At 37.7% G+C, this 22,888-nt stretch overlaps 1 protein-coding gene across 1 annotated transcript in view; it reads right to left on the bottom strand.

The window, feature by feature from the left end:
• Positions 1-1,037: 1,037 nt before the first annotated feature.
• LOC308662437 (transient receptor potential cation channel subfamily V member 6-like) overlaps positions 1,038-22,888 on the bottom strand; it is a 40,856-nt gene continuing 19,005 nt past the window's right edge. Inside the window, exons 7-15 of the mRNA XM_081318245.1 lie at positions 22,244-22,390; positions 17,498-17,710; positions 16,055-16,141; positions 15,182-15,258; positions 14,556-14,721; positions 13,899-13,965; positions 12,411-12,679; positions 8,302-8,408; positions 1,038-4,757 (exon numbers count right to left, since the gene is read on the bottom strand). Coding sequence (XP_081174371.1) covers positions 4,487-4,757; positions 8,302-8,408; positions 12,411-12,679; positions 13,899-13,965; positions 14,556-14,721; positions 15,182-15,258; positions 16,055-16,141; positions 17,498-17,710; positions 22,244-22,390 — 1,404 coding nt within the window. The 3' untranslated portion in view covers positions 1,038-4,486. The remainder of the gene's footprint in view (positions 4,758-8,301; positions 8,409-12,410; positions 12,680-13,898; positions 13,966-14,555; positions 14,722-15,181; positions 15,259-16,054; positions 16,142-17,497; positions 17,711-22,243; positions 22,391-22,888) is intronic.

Below are 22,888 nucleotides of genomic sequence, written 5' to 3' on the forward strand. Positions count from 1 at the left end.
AGAGGGGATTGATTTATTCTCAAAGGCACCTGAAGGCAAGACCAGAAGTAATCGGTGGAACCTGGTTAAAGAGAAATCCAGCCTAAAGGAGAACTTCTGACAGCGAGAACAATCAATCAATGCCTCCTGGGTTGTGGGTGCTCCACCACTGGAGGTTTTCAAAAATAGACTGGACAACCATTTGATTGGAATGTATAAAGCTCCCGCCCTGAGCAAGGGGTTGGCCTTTAAGACCTCTGAGTAACCTTCCAGCTCTATGATTCTATCTATAATGTGTAAAAGCTATTAACAGTAGACTTTAAGAAAATCGGCATTTACATACAGTATGTGTAACCTGCATAGAGGACACACATTTTTTAAAAAAAAAATAATAAAAATAAAAATAAAACTTTGGTACATTGTCATTTCATTCAGTAGTACTCAGGAGTCTTAACTGGAAAGTTTTCAAATCCATCTTAGTGGGGTAATCCTAAAGTATGTGCATAAACAATATCCAGAAAACAACAATATTTGATTAAAAGGATTTTTTAAAAAAATCAAATTATCTTTGGTGTTTGTTGTCCATGTTTCACAAAATGCAAATATTCAGAATAAATCTATTGAACCTTCTTGAACATATCTACCTATTTCCTGTATTACTATATTTGTTGTCTTGGATCAGGGGTCTTAAAACATGGCCCTTTTATGACTCCCAGCATGCCTGGCTGAGAAATTCTGGTAGTTGAAACCCACAAGTCATAAAAGGGCTGAGTTTGAAGACCCCCTGTCTTGGATAAATGCATGTTATTCTTAAAATAAACCTTTAAGCAAAAAGGGGATATATTTCTGATAAAATAGAAATGGCAGGCTCTTACAACCTATTTAGACAGCGAGGAAGGAAGAAAGAGTATTTATATAAATTAGTTAATCCAAAGTGAGAAAAACTGTTCGATCTAATGTTCTGTATGTACAGTGACCATATTTTCTTGAAAAAATAAAGGACAAACTTGAAAAAGAGACAAATAAAGAAATTCATAAATTACAATTTTTTAGGTTTAGAATTTTGCTTTAATTCAAGAGTAAAACCTTTACAAAAATGCATATTTTAATAAAGATGCCTAAATAAGAAACAATATATACAAATTTATTTTTTAAAAGTAAATTCAATGTCCATATTTTTCACATGAATATGAAAAACTGCATTAAGTGGTACCATTTGTGCCACATAAGTTAAATGACCAAAATAAAGGATAAAAGTGAGTTATTGAAAAATAAATAAATCTAAAGGACAGCTTTCTAAAATAAATGGCTGTCCTTTATAACAAAGGATATGTGGTCATTGTCTCTATAGCAGTGGTTCCCAACCTTTTCTATAGATGTATGATTAAACCGCTGTGAGCAAAAGGGATTAACAATGGGATCCCTTTAGATTAGGAGTTGCCCACCAGGGGTGTGAGATGAGATTCCAGGGGGGTGCAAAAATTTGGGTTTTCAAAATTATAGTGTATGTGCATAATTCGTTGCCGTTATTTTGAACTTTTGCAAGGGGTGCGAGAATATATCAGAAGTGTTCTAGGGTGTGGGGTATAGAAAAGGTTGGGAGCCGCTTCATCTCCCTTAAGTGCTAGGGCTGGTTGAAACAACATTCAGTTCCTCTAAGGCAAATCTTGATAAGCTTCAAGAGATTTAGAATGTGATTTATATAATATACATATCTTTCTGCATGCTTCATTAATAAATCATATTTCCATATTAAAAATGGAAGCCGGAAATTTAACTCAAAGCTGACCCAAATTTGCAATACATTGGACATCAATAGGATTCTGTATTAAGATCTCAGCTCAATGTGCTGTTTTTTTCTGGATTATGTTACTTTTGACTTGATTGCTGCCTTAGTAAAAAAAAATCACCACTGATAAAATCTTGTATTCCCCAAAGACTGCATGTTAGAGAGAAGACCAAGCTGAAACTACGTATCCTATTCCTGTTAGGCAGCAAGATTATATTTTAATGAATGAATACTCTAAAACACAATTTCCTGGCAGAGTCCAGGAAAAAAGACCAATGCCACTGCCCCAAATATCTTGGTATCCCATTAATTACATCATAGATGAAGTGAGCCATGGTCAGGTCCTTGTCCAATCATGCAGTCGTTGGTGGTCTCTGAGCTTGGTTGTTTGTTTGCTTTATTTTATTGTTTTATAGTCGTTTTATTAGCACCCTTGATAACATCTTCAGTGCTTGTCCAATTTTTTCTTGTCCAAATCAATGTCCAATCTAATTCAAGTCCTTGTCCAAATTTGGAGAAACTTTAAGATCTATGCCAGCTAGAGAAATTAATATCTACTAACCCCTAAGGAATTTCTTTAACCAATAAATACTTCATTTGACAGAATATGAAATCAGAATATTAAGACATGAAATGAAATTACTTTTTAAACTCCATAAAGCATTATAGATCAGTTTTATACATGTGCAAATTGTATTTTCACAGACATATAGTGCAAAAATCTATCAAGGAAATACATATAACCATAACTAATAAAGACTAGTTCAGTTCATCACAGTGATTTGACAAATCTCCAACTTCAACTTGAAGAGGTATCTTCTGAACTTCATCCTTGGATAAAAAAGTTCCTCCCCTTTTCTCTTTTAGAAATCCTTCTCTTACCCCAAGTCTGTCAGTTCAGAGTTCAAAGGGGTTCAGAAGGGGCAGAGTGGCATCTTCTGGGTTTGAAAACAATTTAAGTGGCACCCGCCCAACCCAACATTTAATTGGTCTCTTTATTGCCCCGAAGGAATATCTGAGAACGCACCCATAACTTTCTTTTCTCATGCTCAACCAAGGGCAAGATCATCACTTTGACAAATCTTAAAAATACAGCTGGAAACTCACAAGTTGCCAGATATATCTGTGCATAAGGTAAAGGTAAAGGTTCCCCTGCACATGCATACTAGTTGTTTACAACTCTAGGGGCCGGTGCTCATCTCCGTTTCAAAGCCGAGGACTCAGCGCTTGTCTGAGGATGTCTCCATGGTCATGTGGCAGGCATGACTAGATGCCAAAGATGCATGGAACGCTGTTACCTTCCCACCATAGTGGTCCCTATTTTTCTACTTGCATTTTTACATGCTTTCAAACTGCTAGGTTGGCAGAAGCTGGGACGAGTAACAGGCGCTCACTCTGTTACATGGCACTTGGGATTCGACCCGCCAAACTGCCGACCGTCTGATCGACAAGCTCAGCGTCCTAACCCACTGAGCCACTGTGTGCATAGAAAATGCATTTTTGTTATGGAATGAGAATCAAGCCAACTCATCCTTGAAGGCCACAGCCAAATTTGTGTAATGATAGATCAAGAAGGAATCAGTCTGCCAATGCCCCAAAACTATCTGCATCAGTCTTTAATGCTACATGGTTCAGGTCAATATAGGAGGGCAATCCAAAGGCAAATACGAGCAGCTACAACCTTCCCTCTTGCTCCTGCTACAAAGGAATTGGAGTAACTTTCCACTCAGCTGCTGGGAAGGCAGTAAGTTATTACTTGGCTTTAAGTGATGAAATCTTGGCTTTTTCCTTCTGGAGTAAAGCTTGAAGTGCTAAGAAAGCTAGAGATAAATTAAAGAAGCACCTGCTTTGCTTCACTTTATATCTGGAAAGATCTTCTTTTCAAGAGGGATCTGTAGGGAAGGCCATCTCTGAACCATCACTTTGGAAGTAGACTGCGAAAAGCCCTCTGAAACATTTCACTCAACTTAGCTGCAGTTATTTTTTAGCTGAGCAAAAACTTTCAGTATTACTTTCATATTTTACTTTAAGTAAATCTTGATGCATTCTTAGGGAAATTCAATACTTTTGGGAAGTTCACCTACTAAGTTAGACTTAAAGTTAGGTTTTAGTTAATTAGGGTTTTATCTTTAGATTTGCTCTAAGCAAAATTCTGGTGCTGTGTAATAGCAGTCAAACAGGTCCAAGAGAAGTAACAGGCTTGATTCCAAGCCATCAAGAATAAACAGAGGCAGCTGTATATTATATACAATTAAGTTTGTAAACCTTTTCCCTATTCCTCTCTCTCCCCAAGGGAAACATGAGGAGAATTCAATTCAGCCAAGAAAAGAAATCCTATCATATCGACTGCAAGAATTATACCTGGGATAAAATTCCATCTCGCCTATTTCACTTAAAATGCATTGGAGTCCTGTATCAAAAAACAGTAACTTTCTTCCTTTTGGTGGAACAACGGAAAAGCAATAAACTGAGGCTCAACCTCTTAAAGAGCTTCTGGAATGCTCGAAGTTAGCTGACTTGTGGAGTTTATCTTTTTTCTTGTTCTAATCTACATTTTCTGCAGTTTTGTCCTTCAGAGAACAAGGGAAAAGAGGAACTTAAAAAGACTGAAGTCATCCTGAATCCTGACATCACTGCCCCCAGATCCCACCAGCTACTGGAAGAATTTGTGAAGCAGCACAAAGCACCAGTAATGTGACCAGTCACTCAAGAGGCCTATCAGATGTGATAAATCTCTTCTTCCAAAGCATGATTTACTTCCCCACGAAGGTGGCTGAAGGTGTTGTTCCGCAGGATTTGCCAACCACGGTGGAAGCTACTTAGAGTGGTGCTTCGTGAGACCGATGGTGATGTTTCTTTCTTGAATTGGAAATGCTGAGGTTGGTATCGTTTCCCAGAAAACTTATCAAAATCCTCCTTGTCTTGGTTTCTAAATGCCTCTGCATAGCGTAACATCTTGTGCTTGCTGACATCCAGACGCTCTTCCACCCTGTGAAAAGGAGAGCAAATAAGTTTAAAGACTTATTCATTTTAGAGACCATCCAATTCCAGATGACTCTGGGTGGCTTGTGTTATAAAATAAAAACAGAAAGTAATGGGGGGAAAAACCTAAAAGGACAAACATCACACTTCCCACCCACTACTAAAAAAATCAGAAAGCTAACATGTCAGGTTTAGCCAAGATCCCTCGTTATGAAAACAACAGATTCAAGGCCAGAACTAATCAATCTAACTCTCCAACAAGCATTAGACTAGGGGTCTTCAAACTTGGCCCTTTTATGATTTGTGAACTTCAACTCCCAGAATTCCTCAGCCAGGCAAGCTGGCTGAGGAATTCTGTGAGTTAAAGTCCACAAGTCATAAAAGGGCCAAGTTTGAAGACCCCTGCATTAAAGAAATACCTAACCTAGCTTTCTGTTATCGAACAAGGACCGCATCAGATGTTAGAATTGACAAGTGTTAGAATTGACAAGGGGAGAAAAAGAAAGATATGCCCAATTAAATGCAGAATTCCAAAGAATAGCTAGAAGAGATAAGAATGCCTTCTTAAATGAACAATGCAAAGAAATAGAAGAAAACAATAGAATAGGGAGGACCAGAGATCTTTTCAAGAAAATTGGAGAGATGAAAGGAACATTTCATGCAAAAATGGGCATGATAAAGGACCAAAATGGCAGGGACCTAACAGAGGCAGAAGAGATTAAGAAGAGGTGGCAAAATTACACAGAAGAACTATACAAGAATGAGCTTAATGTCCCTGATAATCACAATGAGGTGGTCACTGAGCTCGAGCCAGACATCCTAGAATGTGAAGTGAAGTGGGCCTTAGAAAAGCTGAGCAACAACAAAGCTAGTGGAGGTGACAGTATTCCAGCTGAGCTATTCAAAATTTTAAAAGACGATGCAGTAAAAGTGCTACACTCAATTTGCCAACAAATTTGGAAAACTCAACAGTGGCCACAGGATTGGAAAAGATCAGTTTACATTCCAATTCCAAAGAAAGGCAGTGCCAAAGAATGTTCAAACTATCGCACCATTGCACTCATTTCTCATGCTTGTAAAGTTATGCTTAAAATTCTACAAGCTAGACTCCAGCAGTATGTGGATCGAGAACTACCAGAAGTACAGGCAGGATTTCGAAGAGGCAGAGGAACTAGAGATCAAATTGCTAACATACGCTGGATCATGGAGAAAGCTAGAGAGTTCCAGAAAAACATCTACTTCTGCTTCATTGACTATGCTAAAGCCTTTGATTGTGTGGATCATAACAAACTGTGGCAAGTCCTTAGAGAGATGGGCATACCAGACCATCTTATTTGTCTCCTGAGAAATCTATATGCGGGCCAAGAAGCAACAGTGAGAACTGGACACGGAACCACTGATTGGTTCAAAATTGGGAAAGGAGTCCGGCAAGGCTGTATACTGTCGCCTTGCCTATTTAACTTATATGCAGAGCGCATCATGAGAAAGGCAGGGCTAGATGAATCAAAAGTTGGAATTAAGATTGCCGGAAGAAACATCAACAACCTAAGATATGCAGATGATACCACTCTAATGGCAGAAAGTGAAGAAGAACTAAAGAGCCTCTTGTTGCGGGTGAAGAAGGAGAGTGCAAAACTTGGGTTGAAACTAAACATTAAGAAAACCAAGATCATGGCATCTGGCCCTCTCAATTCCTGGCAAATAGATGGGGAAGAAATGGAGGTAGTGACAGATTTTATTTTCCTGGGCTCCAAGATCACTGCAGATGGGGACTGTAGCCAAGAAATTAAAAGACGCTTGCTCCTCGGGAGGAAAGCCATGACAAATCTAGACAGCACACTAAAAAGCAGAGACATCACCCTGTCAACAAAAGTGCGTATAGTCAAGGCTATGGTCTTCCCAGTTGCAATGTATGGCAGTGAAAGCTGGACCATAAGAAAGGCTGAGCGCCAAAGAATTGAAGCCTTTGAACTATGGTGCTGGAGAAGACTCCTGCGAGTTCCTTGGACTGCAAGGCGATCAAACCGGTCAGTCCTAGAGGAGATCAACCCTGACTGCTCTTTAGAAGGCCAGATTCTGAAGCTAAAACTCAAATACTTTGGCCACCTAATGAGAAGGAAGGACTCACTGGAGAAGAGCCTAATGCTGGGAAAGATTGAGGGCAATAGAAGAAGGGGACGACGGAGAATGAGGTGGCTGGATGGAATCATTGAAGCAGTAGGTGTGAGCTTAGATGGACTCCAGAAGATGGTAAAGGACAGGAAGGCCTGGAGGAACATTGTCCATAGGGTTGCGATGGGTCGGACACGACTTCGCAACTAACAACAACAACAACAACAGAATTGACAAGATGTTGACAAGTGGGCAATTGGACTCAGGAGCTGTGGCTGCAGATGTACTGGAAGTACAACAACCACAGACAAAAGTATACTATATGGGAAAATTATGCCATTATGACCTGCTACAGGTAGTCCTCAGCTTACAACCATAAGGTAAAAGGTAAAGGTAAAGGTGCCTCCGCACATGCGTGCTAGTCGTTTCCAACTCTAGGGGCCAGTGCTCATCTCTGTTTCAAAGCCGAAGAGCCAGTGCTTGTCTGAGGATGTCTCCGTGGTCATGTGGCTGGCATGACTAGACGCCAAAGGCGCATGGAACGCTGTTACCTTCCCACCATAGTGGTCCCTATTTTTCTACTTGCATTTTTATGTGCTTTCGAACTGCTAGGTTGGCAGAAGCTGGGACGAGTAACAGGTGGTCACTCTATTACGCGGCACTCGGGATTCGACCCGCCAAACTGCCGACCATCTGATCAACAAGCTCAGAGTCCTAACCCACTGAGCCACCGCATCCCATTATGACCTGCTACAGGTAGTCCTCAGCTTACAACCATAATTGAGCCCAAAATGTCTGTTAAGTGAGTTTTGCTTCATTTTACCACCTTTCTTCCCACAGTTTCTGGGAGTTGAAGTCCACAAGTCATAAAAGGTCCAAGTTTGAAGACTCCTGCATTAGACTCTGGAGCCAGATTCCAGATTCTGCTGCTATCAATACTATGCTATCAATACTAGCTCTCTTACTATACAGCTCTTCAGGTTTTGAGCCACAAAAATGCTGGTTTGAACCTAGGACCCAGTTTTGCTAGCATGGGAATGGGTGTACGCTTGGCTGTAGGACATGTAAATCTGGGCTTTGTAATAGTTAGGCAACTTGAATCCTGCAAAGTAGAAAGCAATAATAGAATTACTGGACCTGGCTTGTATTATTATTCTCTGATTTCACTTTTGAGTGCCAGCCTCAGATTCTGTCCTTAGTTAGAAAATATAATTTTCAGATTGAGATTCAGTCACTGATATTTTCAAATAAGAACACAAATAGCCTGTGTTTGAAAAGCTGGATATCAATCTAGCCTGAATTAAATAAGCTAGTGTTCTATATCTGCTTGGTATAAACAGCTTTTTATGGTCCTCTACTAGACAGATTTTAACTAATTTTATTAACTATACTGGAGAATATTCCGGTAGGCAATATACAACTAGGTAAAAGTAGTTCACCTGAGAAACCACTTGTCTCCTAACCCATATTCCTGGCCACAAATACCAGACCGAGGCCAAAGACATCGCGGGAGTTTCCGTTCAAGCATGACTGTAGTAGCAACAACCTGCACGAAAGCAAACAGATTTGTTCAATCCTGTCACAAAACCAGGTAAACTGTTGTATTCAAAAATAAAAATAGAAAATGGTTCGAATATAACATTAGGTTTTAATTTATTAGAATTCTGTAAATGGAACTAAAATGAAAAAAAAAAATCATACAAATGGGACCAGACACAAAATCAAAAGCAACTATCTATTTTACAGTGCAATGTTCTGCCACAGTTAGAAATAAACTAGTACTCAAGATGGTTCAAGTGTTATTTGGGAGTCTTGATCATCACCTGGCTAGGTGATTGACCTCTGGGTCAATCTGAGGCAACAACTGGTCCAGAATGTGGCAATAAGATTTTTGGTAGGCAGTCCATCCTTGCATAATAACATCTCTCCTAAAGTGGCCTCTGTGCTCAGTTCAAAATGTTGATAATGACCTACAGAGCTTTGTCTATGTAGCTCTGTCTTATCAGGCACTGCTCTGTCTGAATTAAATCCACCTATCTTGTGGGAATATTTTAGGGAGGGCTGGAGTTAGGGGACATGGACAAGAAGATGGTTATAACATCCCCATAAGTTTATAAAGCTCTCTCCCATATGGGATTTTTAAGATGAATAGACAATGCATTTTACTAATCCTTCAATTGTACTAAATGCTAATGGTGTTGAGAGTCTTTTGATTTGATAGGGAATAAAACTGTTTTTTAAAAAATTAACAAATTTTCAACTGTGGTGGAGGCTTCATGTGAATATAAACAGTTCAGCTTTTGTAAAGGAAAGCTGAGTTTTGAGGGGAAAATACCCATAATACAATCTTACTTCTGTCTCACAATACATTTCTCAGCAGGTAGAGCCAGGTGCACTTGGCTAATGGGGTTCCTTCCACTTCACAATCAGTGGCAAATGTGGTTATGCTTGAATTAGTTTTCTATTTTTGCTGTGTTTTAAAGACTGCAGTAGCTCTATCTTTATATATTTCATATAAATCAACAGTTCTTCAGATTTGTTTAATTTTGCATGCACTGAATAAATAATGGTATTCAGTTAAAACCACAAGCTAGCAAGTAATGTAAATAAAATAAAGTTTCATGTATAAGAATTCTCACTGACATAATCAGATTGTAAGCATGTGATTTCAAGCTGAAGATTTCAGCTCAACAGAACATCCTGAACATAACCTAATCCTTTTGTGTGTTCCAAACTAACAAAATACTGCGTGTATTGAAGTTTCATCTCGAGTGACAGAGTGTTCTGTGATTGGTTAGTTTCTTTTTAAAAATTCTCCAAACCAAGAAGTCTGGTAAGCTAATACAGTAAAGCAGGGGTCTTCAAACCTGACCCTTTTATGACTTGTGGACTTCAACTCCCAGAATTCCTCAGCCAGGCATGCTGGCTGAGGAATTCTGGGAGTTGAAGTCCACAAGTCATGAAGAAGGATAGTTTGCCTACTATAGAAGAATGGGTGTTTAAAGTTGCGAATCTTACAGAAATGTCTAAGATTTCTGCTTATTTGAAAGATCATTCACAGGAAAGATATATTTCAGTTTGGAGGAGATGGATAGATTATATTCAGAATAAATATGGGACTAAAAAGTTCCATTTAACTTATGAGTAGATTTTAGAGGGATATTGTTATCTTAGTGTTAGTACTTTGTATGTATCTATGTTAAAGGGGAGTTAAAGCACATTATGAATTTGGTTAATTGTATATTATGGATAATTCTTATTTAGAATATGATTATTATAACTATAATCCTGTATTTAGCTCTGGGAAGTGGAGGGGGAAGTGGGGTGGTTTGGGGTGGGGGGGATTTGGGGATATATTGTAAAATCTTGTTTCTGTAAAACTCTTTAATAAAAAAAAGAAGTCCACAAGTCATAAAAGGGCCATGTTTGAAGACCCTGCAGTAAAGGATGTATCCCTGTTGTCTTTACCTAGAATTGGTTAAGGAGGAAAATGGAGGGGTGAGGGAGAATTAGTTAGGCAATGTTCTGAGATTAAGTTACAGTACATGTTATCCTATAGGGCAACTAAGGGTGATTGTTGGTAATAGAATGTTATTGCACTGGCTTGTCTTAGCATGTGCTCTGTGTTACTGTACTATTGAGTTTTCAGGTTGCCAAACTGAAAAATTAGGTTGCCTTGATTGTTGAGAGTTACAATGGGTTACCAAGGGCAAAATATATACATTGCTCATGTGCGTTGGGTAGGTACTCTATGTGTGTGTACATTACCCACTGAAATATGTTTTTCCTTTGTTAATGTTGTTCATAGGCTGTGTTGACATTAATCTATTGCTCTTGCTTCCTTTCTTAAATCATTTCTGTGGCTGTTTGTGCAAGGTCACAGCCTGCACAATCATGCTTAACAGGTGATTCTGTTATGAGCTATGAGAGGTGTGTTGTTTTTTAGCATTAAGAGGCCAATTTTTCTGTAGCCTTGATGACAGACATTCAGCATGAATTACTATGCTATCTAAAATGTGTTCCAAGGATGAAAAATACAGAGTAGAAGAGCTTGCTTTGAGTTCCTTGGTTCCCTATGGTGGAACACCCAAACTGATTACTGATTTTTGAACACAGCCCTCTCAAACATACAGATAGAACATTCTTATAAAAAATGTTTCATCTTCTCAAGCTCAAAACAATTTCTCCCCTTTCATGCACGGACCAAGAAATCAAATGATTTTCTAACGTAAAATAATTCTCTATATTTAAACTAATGGGGTGGAGATAGATTAGACCTTATTTTCTGGATAGTTAATTAATCTGTAACAAAAGAATTTGGCTAACACAGCATGCTACCTCATGAAGTGGCATTTGCAGTTTGTAGAGTACAAAATGAACACAACATTATTACATCAGCTGGAATGAGAAAAAGGATATGGGGGAGTAATCACAGTTGTTTCCTTATTCTAAGTATCTTTCAAAATGTTGCACCTTAGTTTTAGCTTTAACTATTCAACAGATAATCTCACATAGTGTTGTTATGATCAATTTGAAAAGCCTTTTCATCTATTAAAAGTGCACATTACATATAAGCAAAAGGGAAATGGATTTGAATGTGATATAACATGTTTACATAGAAATGAGTTCTACCATGTTTGTCATGAGTTCAATGTTTTAAATAGGATGCAGCCTTGATTCTAGAATCTAATTGTGAGGTCTTCAGATTGTCTCTGGACTCAGTTCTTTAAACATGAGTACAGTGTCTCTTCTTCCCTCTTGTGTGGCCATGCACAGCAGATCTGAATCCTGAAATTTTTCATTCATATCTGTAAGTCTGTATGTTGAAAAAATTCATTAAAAGAACTGGAATGAATTAGAATTACAGATTAATTTAGCAGCTGCTTCTAACTAAGTGTGATAATGGTAGAGTCTATTGTCAATAGTGGAGAATATAATTACTTTAGGAAGAGTTAACATTAAATTAAAGGTAAAGGTAAAGGTTCCCCCGCACGTGCGTGCTAGTCGTTTCCAACTCTAGGGGCCGGTGCTCATCTCCGTTTCAAAGCCGAAGAGCCAGCGCTCATCCGAGGATGTCTCCGTGGTCATGTGGCCGGCATGACTAGACGCCAAAGGCGCACGGAACGCTGTTACCTTCCCACCATAGTGGTCCCTATTTTTCTACTTGCATTTTTATGTGCTTTCGAACTGCTAGGTTGGCAGAAGCTGGGACGAGTAGCAGGCGCTCACTCTGCTACGCGGCACTCGGGATTCGACCCGCCAAACTGCTGACCTTCTGATCAACAAGCTCAGCGTCCTAACCCACTGAGCCACCGCGTCCCTAACATTAAATTAGCTCCCAGCTAATAGTAGTGGCATTCAGAAGAAAATTTACAGCATAAGGGCATATCAGTATTATAATTTTATTTAACATAGACTAGTTTACTTAATTATTATGAAACCCCAGAAATACTTCATTGGAAGCCATGGCAATGAAATCAGTTGTAAAGTGGTCTAGATTTCCAGCGCAGACACATCCAAAGCAGCAAGAACATGACTATAATCTCACCTGTGCTCTCCAAAGCTCATCCCGTTCACTGGCTACTCGCCAGTGAGTGTCACCCATCATGGCAATGAGCAGGTTGAGCATGAGCAAAGCAGCAATAATGGCAAAAGCAGCATACACCATACAGAACACAAAGGGCAGATCCACATCATAGTTGGCCGGTCCATCTATGATGGTAAGGAAGAGCTCAAATGTACTGTAGAGAGACATGGGATAATTATAGAATTCTCCCAGATTGCTTGGATTTTCTGTTTGAAAGATGATGTAGAAAGCTGTTCATGAAACAAAAATGAACAGTCAGCTACATATACATTTACACACACACACACACACACACACACACACACACACAACCAGATAACGACATCCTTAATTTACACTATTTCTTTCAACCACTTTGCCACAAGAATCTTAATTCCTTATCTAACTTTCTGCTGATATTCTCTCTATGAGTTATTTACTAATAGCCTCTCTTAATTCTCATGAAAAATCTTAGCCCGGCATGTAAATTCTTTTCTTCTCTTCCATAACCTGAATAACTGGATACTGATATTCAATGCTGCGGAAGTTCCACAAAAGCAGGCAATTTTAAACATGTGATATACAAATACAGATATGGATGAAAAGGAACAAAACCTATCATCAGCTGTGTTCAGTAGGCAACAATGTACAATAATATATTTTCTAAAAAAAATATGGAGAAGCCAGAATAACAGAAGGCTCAGGGTAAACCATCATCTAAAATGGCTTTTAAACTTTGTATCTTCAGAACACTCTGTTATACAAGAAACCTCAGTACATTTCCTATAGAATTCCCAAACATAGGAATCATGCTAAATTAGAGCAAATGATCTGTTCTTCTCAGTTTTAACAATGGCCTCTAAAAGTTGACAACAATTTATTCTGCTATTTATTCCTCCATTGCTTCCACTAATATTTAGGAGCAGATTGCCCCCAAATTATAATACATTTTGGATGAACTTCCTTTTAACAATGGCTACCAAAAGACTGATAACAATCTTTCCTGCTGTTTATTCCTCCATTCCTTCCACTAATATTTAGGAGCATATTGCCTCCTTCCTCCAAATTATAATGCATTTTGTTCAAAGAAGACACTATTCACTATTGTTAAGCCAGTGTACTTGATCACATTCACTGAACATATGCCCAGCATCTCCATTTGTATGGCAGTACAAACTCAGCAATGAATACCAAATAATTTATGTTTTAGATTGCATTATTTGCTAATATTGATTTCTTGCTTTAAAATTCCATAAAATTCCAGGATTCTTATGAAAGCCATTGCTATTACAATTGGGTGCAATTTTTTTTTTAAAAAAGCAAACCCTTGGAATATAGAGAAAAAAGATTTTTTCCCCACTGGAGAAATGATGAATACCATAATAAGGACATTATAAACAGATTCTCAGACTGCATAGTCAAAGAATACTGGAATGATATTGGAAGTTCACATCTTGCTTTAGAGCTCACCTGAGGCAAAGCCCAATATGACAACAGCCATTAGCCCACAAAAACGTATAAGGTCACCAAATATCATCTGTAGAAAAGATAAAACAATAATATTATTATGTCTAACTTTTCCCCAACTCCTACTTTTCCCAAACCACTATTATCTGACCTTTAAATTCTCAGTTCCAGTTACTGGAAAAGATGTACTTCTGAGAGAAATTCAAGTACTTCTCAACTCACAACCAGTCACTTAAGAACTATTCAAAATTGGACCCACCCAAAAGCTACTTACAAACCGTTTTTGAAATTACAACAGTCTCACACACACACACATCCTTGCAGTCATGTGATTGCACTTGGGTGCTTAGCAACCAGCTCAGCCTTGCAGCCTTCCGTAGTTACATGCCTGCAATTTGTGACATTTCTTGCCAGTTTGTTGACTTCCAGTTTCTGACCAAAAAAAAAATCACTGGGGAAAACTAATTGGTTTAATCAGTGTGACATTTGCTTAACAACTACCACACAAACTATTGGAAAATTGGATTCAGTCGTGCAATGCCTTGATTTATGACTGCATCAACTTACAACCATAATTGTAGGCCCAATTATGGTTTTCAGTTGAGGAATACCTGTGGAATTCTTTGTCAGTTTGACTTCAGTTTTTAGCTTTTTCCTTACCTTTTGTATCATGATGGTGAAAGGCCCAAGCATTTGAAATCCTCGTGCAAAGTACATGATGTTGCACCAGCCCAATACCAGGGCAAAGGACATGGGGACCACTTCTCCTTCTGTGCTGGTCAGGCGCATTACCATGATTATCAGGATCATACAGGCGTATGTAATGCTGGAAATGAAAAAATATATTTAAGTGAGAATGAGTAATTAATTAACCTAAAATTAATGAAAACAGAAGTGAGCCCTAAACATACATGAGCAGACAATACATGTAAATACATGCTCGTGCACATTCACAGAATGGAGAATCTCTTTATTCCCTTGTGCTGGAACAAGGCATTTCTCCCGAAAAAATTGTTTGCTGTCAATTTTAATGCATGCAATATTTATTTCTCAGGTTGAAACGTCTGAGGGTTTTCAAATTTCTCAGGAGAATCTCCTGAGAATCAGCAGACAACTTTTCCAGACAGAACTTAAACAGATGTTAAGAGACACAAATTTACAAAGAAAGAAATCTAGATTTGAAGTAGATAGAAATGGAAGAGAAAAATGGTGAAAGGAAAGTTACAATGGCGAAGTATATATAAGAAAAAAAGAGTATTGTGAGTTTTGGAACTGTAGAGTCTCACATTATTATGTGAAAAGGTCCTCCCAGGATAGTTTGTCCAAAGTACTTTGTGGCTCCAACTCTTAGAATATCTGGAATCTATAAAAATGATATATATATCAAAAGTTTGTAACCAACAATCACTTCAGTGAGGACTGAAATCACCAATGTGCTGAGTCTACCTCTAGAAATTGACTCAACAGTACAGAGAATTCCAAACATATTTTGTGCCCAAGTGAAGGAAAAAATAGAGAGAAACAAGCCATTATGAGAACAATGCTGTTAATACCTGATACGGTTTTATAAGGGGAAACCTATACATTATCAGCAAGCAAAAATGTCACTTGCTTTTCACTAGGCAGCAACACCTTGATAAGTCAGTGATCTAAACCACTTCGTGCTAGAGCAGTAATTTTGCAGAATAAAGACATTCAAAAAATATTTCAATATTGGTGATTAGACAAGCAAAAGCTGAAAAGATGTTAAAATGCTCCAAAAAGGGTACAATTTAAAATATAAGATGGCTTAAGCCTGTAAAATTTAGTAAGACAGTGATTTTAAGAAATGAATTCAAAACATAATATTGATCAATTATTTTTATACAGATCCTGCAAACAATTACTGGCTATATTCATCCACAATCAGCTCATTTGTAATTACTTATTTTAACTATTTCCAAAACAAAATTTAACTCTGGATCCCCCAACAGGAAAGCCAGAAATACAGATAGCATATGTAGCATCATGTTTTTCAAGACAATTGTATTTATTTCAGATAACATATGATTGCTTAGGTAGATTTTGTCAAAACACAATGTCTCTCAAATGGCAGATATCTTGTACTGGTATACTTTAATGAAGATCGGTTTATTAGAACTTTTTTCTTTTGTCCTTACCTCAAGGAGTAAAATTGCCATGGCTCCTATCACTGTAATTAACTCCCCCACAAGCCTGAGTTGATCCTCATATGTCAGATATGATTCCTAAAAACAGGAAAGTATCCTAATTAAGGAAGTGATAAAAATCTGAAAAACCTAGAACTGGTGTCATCAAGATGTTTAATTTATTTAGTTTAATTTAATGTAATTATTTCGCTTTTGGCAGCATTGACTTGACAGTGAAACTGTAATAATAATAATAATAATAATAATAATAATAATAATAATAATAATAAGAAGAAGAAGAAGAAGAAGAAGAAGAAGAAGAAGAAGAAGAAGAAGAAGAAGAAGAAGAAGAAGAAGAAGAAGAAGAAGAAGAAGAAGAAGAAGAAGAAGTTGGAAGGGACCTTGGAGGTCATCTAGTCTAACCCCCTGCTCAGGCAGGAAACCCTATACCATTTCAGGCAAATGGCTGTCCAGTCTCCTCTTAAAATCTTCCAGTGTTGGAGCATTCCCCCCTTCTGGAGGCAGGTTGTTCCACTGGTTAATTGTTCTAACTGTCAGGAAGTTTCTCCTTAGTTCTAGGTTGCTTCTCTCCTTGACTAGTTTCCATCTATTGCTTCTTGTCCTGCTTTCAGGTGCTTTGGAGAATAGCTTGACTCCCTCTTCTTTGTGGCAGCCCCTGAGATATTGGAACACTGCTATCATGTCACCCCTCACCCTTCTCTTCGTTAAACTACACATACCCAATTCCAGCAACCATTCCCTATATGTTTTAGCCTCCAGTCCCCCAATCATCTTTGTATTGGAAACATGAACAAAAGATGGCCTTGCACAAGTAACATGCATTTCCCCTCCCCCATTTTTTTTCCTGAACATAGAAACCAAATACTGTATTCCAGTAAAAGAACAAGAATAGAACCTTTGCAGGATTCAATCTGGGTCAGTCCAAAAGCTTGGAAGCTGGTCACAGTGACCAATCCAGATTGGATCCTGCAATATTATCCTGGGACATGTATATTCGCCTTCATTCATGAGTAGAATCTTTCCTTAGCTACTGTTTTTAGCAGAGTGTTATAAAATAAAATGCTAATTTCCATTTACAGACTTAAAGAGGTACAGTTGAGTACCAAGAAAGATATTTTATTTTCCAATCTTCCATCTAAAAAATTTGAATTATTTGTCTCTGAATCAGGTGAGAATGACTCGTTCCAGAAAGGCTAGTGAAAGCGAGAGCTTTGCTGGCAAATTCAGTGAATTTTTTCCCCCTCATCTTTAAGCTGTTCTCAGGATTGTGGCAGCCTTTTTCTTCACAGCCTCTTGGAGCATTTTCAGAAAGTGTTTTTGCAAAGTTTAAAAATTTATTTAACTTTGTTGATTGTTCTGTGCTGCATTTTGAAGACAGTTGTTATACAATTTGCCTAGATTCACAAAGAAACCTGTAGTTATACACCAATATACCTGCAGTGTTTTCTGCACACTGATGGTGTTATCCCGCTCGTCCGTTTGATTATCTGAGCGATTTTTCAGTGGTCTATAAACACAGCACATGGTGAAGCAAATCATATAGAGGACATAAAACAGAGCCAGGAAACAGAAATAAGGACGCCCATATGTGTTCCATTTCAGGTTGACTAGTTCCTTCACAGGAGTAATGTCTAGGATACGACGAGCCTGCAAGGAAGAAGCGGAAAGAAAAACTGAGGATTAACTCTTAAAGACCCATGTTTCAAAAATCTGCCACTGGTGATGTCTTAAAAATACATTCTTAATGAATTATCTTAATTTTATATATTGGGGGCGCTTATATACTGTCTTTCACAAAGAACTGCAAGGCAATATTACAAGAAAAAAGAAGAAGATAACATTAAAAATGGGATAAAGATATTTGAACTTTCAAAAGAAAGTGTATTCCCTAATTGGAAAGCAGTTGTGGGGTGGGGAAAACAGCTTTTCATGTGCTCCTGAGAAAACTACACATCTATACTGCAGATCTTAAGAGATCAGCAAGTTCATAATAAGTCATGAAGTTTTAAAGATATTTTGAATCATGTCCTCAAGCCACTGGCAATCAATGAGCATCTTTTAAAATAGAATGATGGACAAATGCACAAATTAGACTTCTAATAAAACTTCTTTTCATGCTTTAAACAAAATAAGATCTTTCTAAAATGCTTGGCTTCCAAAGGTGTGAATACAAGAGCTAAATTGAATTATGGATGGCAGTAGGAAGCTTATACCAATTAATGGGTTTATGGCCTGTGAAGCATCTACAGTGCTTGGACTTTCTCGGTTTGCTGACCTTTAACCATGGACGGTTTGAGTGGCGGAGGTGTGTGTGTGTGACATGAATTTAATTGATGGTGGATTTACCTTATTTGGTTATTCTCAACACTTAAAACTCTTTTTTTTATGTAGCTGAAATACCACATTGTGATCTCGGCAGCCCGGGGCCAGATGGTTAAATTCCTCCAAGCTCTCACATTTATTTTAAAAGCTTGGAGATAATTTATTTACCGAGTCTCACTCTGTCCCTGCCTCCCAATCAGAATTTATTGTTATTTTTGTTTTGCAATGTCTATCTATTTGTATTTCAATTCATATGATATTCAAGATGGGTAATATTGTAGGGCCCAGAGTCTGACATTGCTATATTGCAATCATTGATTACTTATTATGATCCCTTATTTTTATTACCCAGATCTCCTGAATTCATGGAAGGAAAACTGGTAGATCATTTGTTTATATGGAATTGTTTACTTTATGAATCATGCCTAACCATGGCTATGAAATTTGATGACAGTTTGAAGTGAAACCTGAATTGCAAAGCCATGTTTTGCTCCTGGCCAATAAACAGAATCAGAAAGCCCAATTGAAGGTATATTTTCTAATCACAGTTTGAAATCACAAATTATAGGTACGATGCACCATTATAATCAGAATGCTAAGTGGATGGATAATGAAAGCCATCTTGTGACTTAGAATTATATGTCAATCATATTTATTATTATTATTATTATTATTATTATTATTATTATTATTATTATTATTATTATTATTATTATTATTATTTATATTTGTATACCGCCCTTCTCCCGAAGGACTCAGGGCGGTGAACAGGGCACATATAAAATGCAAAATACAAAAGTTAAAAGAGAATTAAACAGAGCCCAAGCTAAAACAATAAATAATAGTATAAAAACCCCGCAATAAAAACCCCAACACATCCCCCATCAGGCCAGGCCAGCTTGTTCAAATAAATAGGTCTTCAGATCGCGTCGGAAGGAGCGAAGGTCAGGCGCCGTCCGGAGCTCAACCGGCAACTGATTCCATAAGTCCGGGGCACCCACAGAGAAGGCCCTCCCCCTGGGGGCCACCAGCTGACATTCTCTGACCGGTGGCACCCTGAGGAGGCCCTCTTTGTGGGAACGCACAGGGCGGAGGGAAGTTGACGCTGGCAGCAGGTGATCCCCGAGGTACTCCGGACCCATGCCATGTAGGGCCTTGAAAACCATTACCAAAACCTTGAATCTCACTCAGAAGACAACTGGTAGCCAATGCAGCTCACGGAGCAGAGGTGTAACATGGGAGTATCGGGAAACTCCCAAGACAACTCTCGCGGCTGCATTCTGTACCAGTTGGAGCCTCCGAGTGGTCTTCAAGGGAAGCCCCATGTAGAGAATTTGGTTTGATACTAATATTAAACTAATTGGATCATTCACCTTTTTCTGAATTAGAATTTTAGAATTAACTTTGATGTATCTTTAGAGAGAGATGATAAAAAGCAAATGTACTTTTAACTGCTGCTAAGAAGATTGGGATCCACTTCTTTATTATTCTATTTTTCTTCTTTTCTATCTCTTTTTGCTTTTTTCCTTTTTGATTATTTTTACTTCTCTCGTGTTGAACTTTAAATGTGCATTGTTTTTACTCTGTCAAAAAACTTCTTTAAAAATTATATATAAAAGTTTGTTAGGATTAACTTACTACATTTTAAACTATGGATCAATAAAACAAATATCATTCACTGAATTCAGTTACACTTGTAAAATGTATATCATTTGCCTCATATAAGAAGGGGTGAACTGATTCTATTTTAACCACACAAATTAATAAATTTGCCTGCTTTCTTCAAAATATTAAAAATATATGTTGATAACTTCACACATAAGCTAAGAAATGATTTTTTTCAGTAAGCTGTAGTTGAAATAAACCAAGGCTTATGGCAATCTATGAATCTAACCAGTGTAGAGCTATACTCATCAATGGATAGTATCTGGGGCCTGTAATGACGCTCAATGATCAGTCCTAAAACTGAAATTGCCAGAAGAGTAGAAAGACTAAAATTTCTTTAAGATGTGGAATGATCCTCAGTGCATAAAAAAGTATATAAAAAGGAAGATAATTTGAAGTGCATTATCTCATTAGAGTGCTGCCATCTGTGAATATGATTTCAACTAAATGCAGCCACTTTTTTCTGATTATGTTTATGATTCAAAGAAGTCAAAAACTGTCAAATGTCATATATAATTTTCACAAAAGTAAAGTTGAAAATTGGTGTTATAAAGTCAATGATGACTGTAAGTTGTGTAAAAAAAAACTTCCCATAAAGCACACAAGTTATTAAATTTAACATGATGACAGCCAGATAGCACATGCAAAATCCAATAAGGTTAACAAGGTCTTAGTAGGCAAACAATTTATCTTTCCAGGACAATTGATCTGTTTTCATCACTTACAACCAGAGGTAGAATGAAAATTACAAGGTGACAAAGTTGGCCAACAATGGCTTACTCGGATTTGAGGCAGGAGTGATTCTCATTGGTATCTCCATCATACCAGGAATTAAAACCAGGAACTTTTGAATTCAAAGTAAATTATCTATCTCTGAGCGACAGCCCTTACATTCAAACAAAAGACATTACCAAACTAAACTATAAAATAATGGCAGGATATAAATATCATCACCATCTAAATTTCCATAAAGACTTGTGAAGATTTTTCTATTTTTGGAATAACATTTCAGAGACTTTGAAAACAGCTTTCTCAAAATCCATTAAATACTACTGCAATCTGCTTCCAAATTTAGAAAGAGGCTTTTTCAGCTCAGCTTATGTCAAAGGGTTGTTTTGGAAAGAAAAAAAAAACTGGAAGAGGAAGCACTGTGTATATCACCTTCAGCTCCAGGAAGAAAGCTGCTGTATAAACAATTAACTATATGGCTTTTTTAAAAAAAACTTTTATTGTTGTGAGCCGCCCTGAGTCCTTAGGGAGAAGGGCGGCATATAAATTTAATAAATTCAAATTCAATTCAAATTTGAAGGAAATTTTGAACTTTCTGGAATCATTTTCAGAGATGAATGAAAAATAAAAATAGAAAACAAATAGAAGCCCATGGAACAAATTATTTTCTATAAATCAAAGAATGATATAGTTGGATTTTCTAAATTGTTAAATCAGATGACATTCTGTAAATAGAGAAGAAGCAAATTTTCAAATGGGTGATTTATGCTATGAATATTTTGACTAGACTCTAAATCTTTATTTGAATGAAAAAATGTAACAGGAGTACAGGAGATTCAGCTTATTCAGTCAAATTGTCCACCTGTTGTATACAATTTGCATTGAAAGACTGTTCTCTTAATCTGATCCCTGAAGTCTGTGATGTGATTTCTATTACCAGAATCTCAGCAATCTTTGCTTCTTCATCAGCTGAATAAAACGTTCATAAAAGTAAAGGTAAAGGTTCCCCCGCACATGCGTGCTAGTCGTTTCCGACTCTAGGGGCCAGTGCTCATCTCCGTTTCAAAGCCGAAGAGCCAGCGCTTGTCCAAGGACGTCTCCGTGGTCATGTGGCCGGCATGACTAGACGCCAAAGATGCACGGAACGCTGTTACCTTCCCACCGTAGTGGTCCCTATTTTTCTACTTGCATTTTTACGTGCTTTCAAACTACTAGGTTGGCAGAAGCTGGGACGAGTAACAGGCGCTCGCTCTGTTACGCGGCACTCGGGATTCGACCTGCCAAACTGCCGACCTTCTGATCGACAAGCTCAGCGTCTTAACCCACTGAGCCACCGTGTCCCTAAAAGGTTTATAGATAATGCAATTTATATGAACATCCTAACAGAACATTCAAATTCCTTTTTCCATAAATAGAAACAGTCATCATTCTACCAAGATTAAAAGTATCTGAGCTCCATAGTACCTCTCTTTTCTTTGTTGATACAACAAGTTCTAGAAAAGATTGGTTTTCACCCCAGGAATCAATTTCTGTAAGGTCATAGAGAATGGAGGTAATGGGCCCCAAAGACCACATTATATGTTTACGCTTTTGCATAAGATGCTGGAACATCTGAAAAAGAAAAAGAGCACAAGATTGTTTACCTCAGATTGCTGATAAGATTCAGTACTAGAATGTATTAAAGATGGCATTGAGTTTCAAAATAATTCAACTCTGGATGTTGGAATTGGATGAAAGTGCAGAGATTCTGAAATACAGTCAGAATGGTTTAAAAGTCTACTATCTTTTAGGATCCAAAACTTTATCCAGTAGTTAAAGGCACTGATCTAGAACCAAGAGTCTGATTTCTAGATCTACAAAATTCAGTATTGCTTTAGGTATGAAGCCAATTGTATAACCTTGAGCCAGTCATTCTGTCTCTTTTTAATCCCCAAGAACAAAGCAATAGCAAAATCATTTCTGAAAAACTATGCCAAGAAAACTGAATGGACCTAGTCCACATTGTTGCCAGGAGTCAAGACTGATTTGAAACAAAACACCCCAAAGAACCTCTGCCCCCCCAAAAAAATCACATTTCTAATAAAAAGAAAGAGGTGTTCATAGTAAAAA

The sequence above is a fragment of the Vipera berus genome (genome assembly GCF_964194415.1).
Source record: "Vipera berus genome assembly, chromosome: 2".
In the NCBI taxonomy this organism is placed as follows: domain Eukaryota; kingdom Metazoa; phylum Chordata; class Lepidosauria; order Squamata; family Viperidae; genus Vipera; species Vipera berus.